This window comes from Pteropus alecto, unplaced genomic scaffold (assembly GCF_000325575.1).
Source record: "Pteropus alecto unplaced genomic scaffold, ASM32557v1 scaffold359, whole genome shotgun sequence".
NCBI classification, from domain to species: domain Eukaryota; kingdom Metazoa; phylum Chordata; class Mammalia; order Chiroptera; family Pteropodidae; genus Pteropus; species Pteropus alecto.
Window position 1 is genome coordinate 1,018,540 of NW_006443119.1, and position 2,951 is coordinate 1,021,490.

The 2,951-nt window shown below is 47.9% G+C and overlaps 1 protein-coding gene across 1 annotated transcript in view; it reads left to right on the top strand.

The window, feature by feature from the left end:
- SLC26A9 (solute carrier family 26 member 9) overlaps positions 1–2,750 on the top strand; it is an 18,263-nt gene extending 15,513 nt beyond the window's left edge. Inside the window, 3 exon segments of the mRNA XM_006922841.1 lie at positions 1–30; positions 1,427–1,498; positions 2,703–2,750. The exon segment at positions 1–30 is cut by the window's left edge and continues 22 nt beyond it. Coding sequence (XP_006922903.1) covers positions 1–30; positions 1,427–1,498; positions 2,703–2,750 — 150 coding nt within the window.
- The last annotated feature ends 201 nt before the right edge of the window (positions 2,751–2,951 follow it).

Here is a 2,951-nt window from a genome sequence, read left to right on the forward strand (position 1 = left end):
GAAGTGGCCCCAGGGTGTGACTTCCAAGGGGTAAGGTCCAGGCACTCGGGGAATCCTAGAACCCAGGGCACTGAAACGGCAGGACCAGGGGCCTTAGAAAGGACACAGGAGACGTTTTGGGTTCCAACTCTAATTCTGAATCTCAGTTTCCTTACCTATAGAATGGGAACCTTAAACTAACATTACCTACCTCACGGTGTTTTCTTTTGTCTTTACTTTAGGAATAATTAACAGGTACAGCTTTTGTTTCACATGAAAGTATATTCCGTATATTATAAAATCCCTTCTTATATTAATGTCCAAGTCTCGCAAACACCCAAAGTGCATTGGGTTATGCCCAGTATTCTGTCATTGCTCATCCCTCCTCCTCCTTCATTCTTTCTAGAAGAGGCTTTGGCGGAGGGAAGGCAGTAAGCCTGCCCGTTTTAATTTAGCAGAGCTTAGAGATTTCAGGCTGGCGATGAATGAAGAGGCTGGATCTGAGTTTTGTCTCAGTTTCTTGACATTTTATTTACTAGCTCATAAGTGGGATGCAAATGAGCTACCGATAACACCGTCTAGGACTCCAGAAAGCCCACCCTACTGAGGTGCCTGCCCAGGGCTCCCAACCATTGCCAGGGTCCCCTCCAAGCTCATCCCAGCCCTTGGCCTCCCAAGACTCTATGCCCCAGCCCTCTCTAAACCCTGCACTGCTCTCTGTGGGTCATAAGAAAGGCTCCTGGCCCTAGAGCAACCATTCGCTCTTTGCTTTAAGAGGCCGATGAAGGTGAAGCCATCTGTTTTAAGTGCTGAAAGCGTGCCCAGGAATGAAAGAGTGCCCAGAATGAAAGCGTGCCCAGAAACACACAGGACTTTGACTCCCACTCTCAACACGTGGAGGGAAACTAACTGGGGGAGAGATAGGTTTCTGGCTTGTGAACGTTGTCCACACGGCAAAAAGAAGGAAGAATCCTTCTCATTTATTATTGCACAAATAATGTCCAGTTATGATCGTTTATATATATATAATAATTTATATCATATATAATATATTTATAAATTATAGAATATATTCACATATATAGATTACACACATACACCTTTTTTCAACAACACGGTGAGGTAGAAAGCCAGCAAAGCGAGTTCGATTGAGGAAACAGGGAAATGGATTCCCCGAGGTCAGGCAGCTAGCCACTTGTCCTTTTAAGCTAGGTAAACCTTCCCTGCCTCTAAAATGCCGGCAGAAGACAGACCTGACGCACACCTGTCTGGTGTCGGGAGGAAGATCACAGCGGTGCTAGAGTTTGTGAAGCAGGTGAGGGAGGGGAGGGAAGAGTCAAGAGGGTAGTTATGTGTCCGAAAACATGGTAACCAGCCGGAGCCTGCCGTTTGCACCAGACTGTCATTAGATCATGGAGCTCATTCTGCACTGGTGTCCCCCCTCTAGGCTCCAGTGGACCCTGAGCTCTCCTCGTATGATTCGGAGGAGGAGAGCCCCAGCTACTGGGACTTAGAGCAGGTAAGTTGAGGGGTCGGGGGCTGTAAAAGAGGAAGAAAGGAGACCCTCTCAAATCCAAGATGCTCACCCTGCTCTCTCGCCTCAGGCCAGAACAGTCACCTTGAAGGCAATAACGTGTCTTTCTCACCTTTCTTTTAATAGCATATCTTAATTCTCTTCACTCCCTGAAAGGCACCTCACGGGAAGGGAGAGACACTGGACCAAGTCCTGCAGAATGAATATCTATTCTTAACTCTCCAACACATCAACCCCGTGACCCTGAGCAAGCCACATAACACCATCTGGCCCCAGTTTTTATCATTGCAAAATAAGGGAAATATGGGTAATACCTGTCCCATCTACCTCACAAGACTAGCAAGGGATTCATTTGTTCATTCATTAATTCAACAGGTATTTATGGAGTGCTTACTTCCTGCCTCCACAGTTCCAGGGTGGGCATACAGCCATGAACAAAATAAAAACCCCTGCCCTTATAAAACATATTCTTGTAGGGTCAGATGAATTCTAGGGGTGCAAATTCTAGCGAGACAAATATTAATGCATGTGACAGGCCTTAGAAGCTATGCAGATGGGAGGGGTTAGTATCCCCACAGGACCCTGTTGTTTCAGCTTGAAAAGTAGCACTACCCCAAGGCCCTGAATTAAAAGAACCCAGAGAGAAACAACATCTCACTTTGTGTCTCTTCCCATTCTTTGTGGGCTTGAGTTCCATGTCCTCCGAGCACACCTCTGGAAGTGTTAATGACATACAGGAGACATTAGGAAATACAGCTAGAGCCGCAAAGATTTGGCAGACTAATTCCTGGGCTCCCATGGAATCTCCAGCATGTTCCAAAATCCTGAGCAGGACCAAAATAGTTTATCAGACCCAGAAAGGACTTTAGAGCTTGTCTGATCTAATTTCATCCAACAAAGAAAGTGAAGCTACAAAGGGGGAGGGACATGTGGGAATCACAGCATACCAGAGGAGACTCCAAATTAGTCTCCAAGCATGTTCTTCTGTCACCTCTGGACCAGTCACCTCTGTCGCCTCATAGGCTGACCCTGCCTCTCTCTTGCCCTCACACACTCACACATGCTCACACACACACTCACTCACAATGCCTCCTTCTAGCCAGCGTCTGTAAGGTCAGCTCTTGGTCACAGCCACTGAATCCAACAGGTCTAACGCTGCTCCTTCCACGTCCCTTTCTTTCCCCGACAGGAGATGTTCGGGAGTATGTTTCACACAGAGACCCTGACTGCCCTGTGAAGGCCCAGAGGTTTCCATGTTGCCGCCAGAGTTGTTGGCACCTGGGACTTCGTGAAAGATGAGCCTGGGATCACGGCGGGTGGTGGGTAGAGGAGAGCACCTCCCCCAGGACTTCTGTTCCTCTCTGCTCTCCTCCTCCTGTCTCTCATTCTCCTACCTCCCTCCTGGCATCTCTAGAGCAAGCCAGTCTCAGCAGCAGGG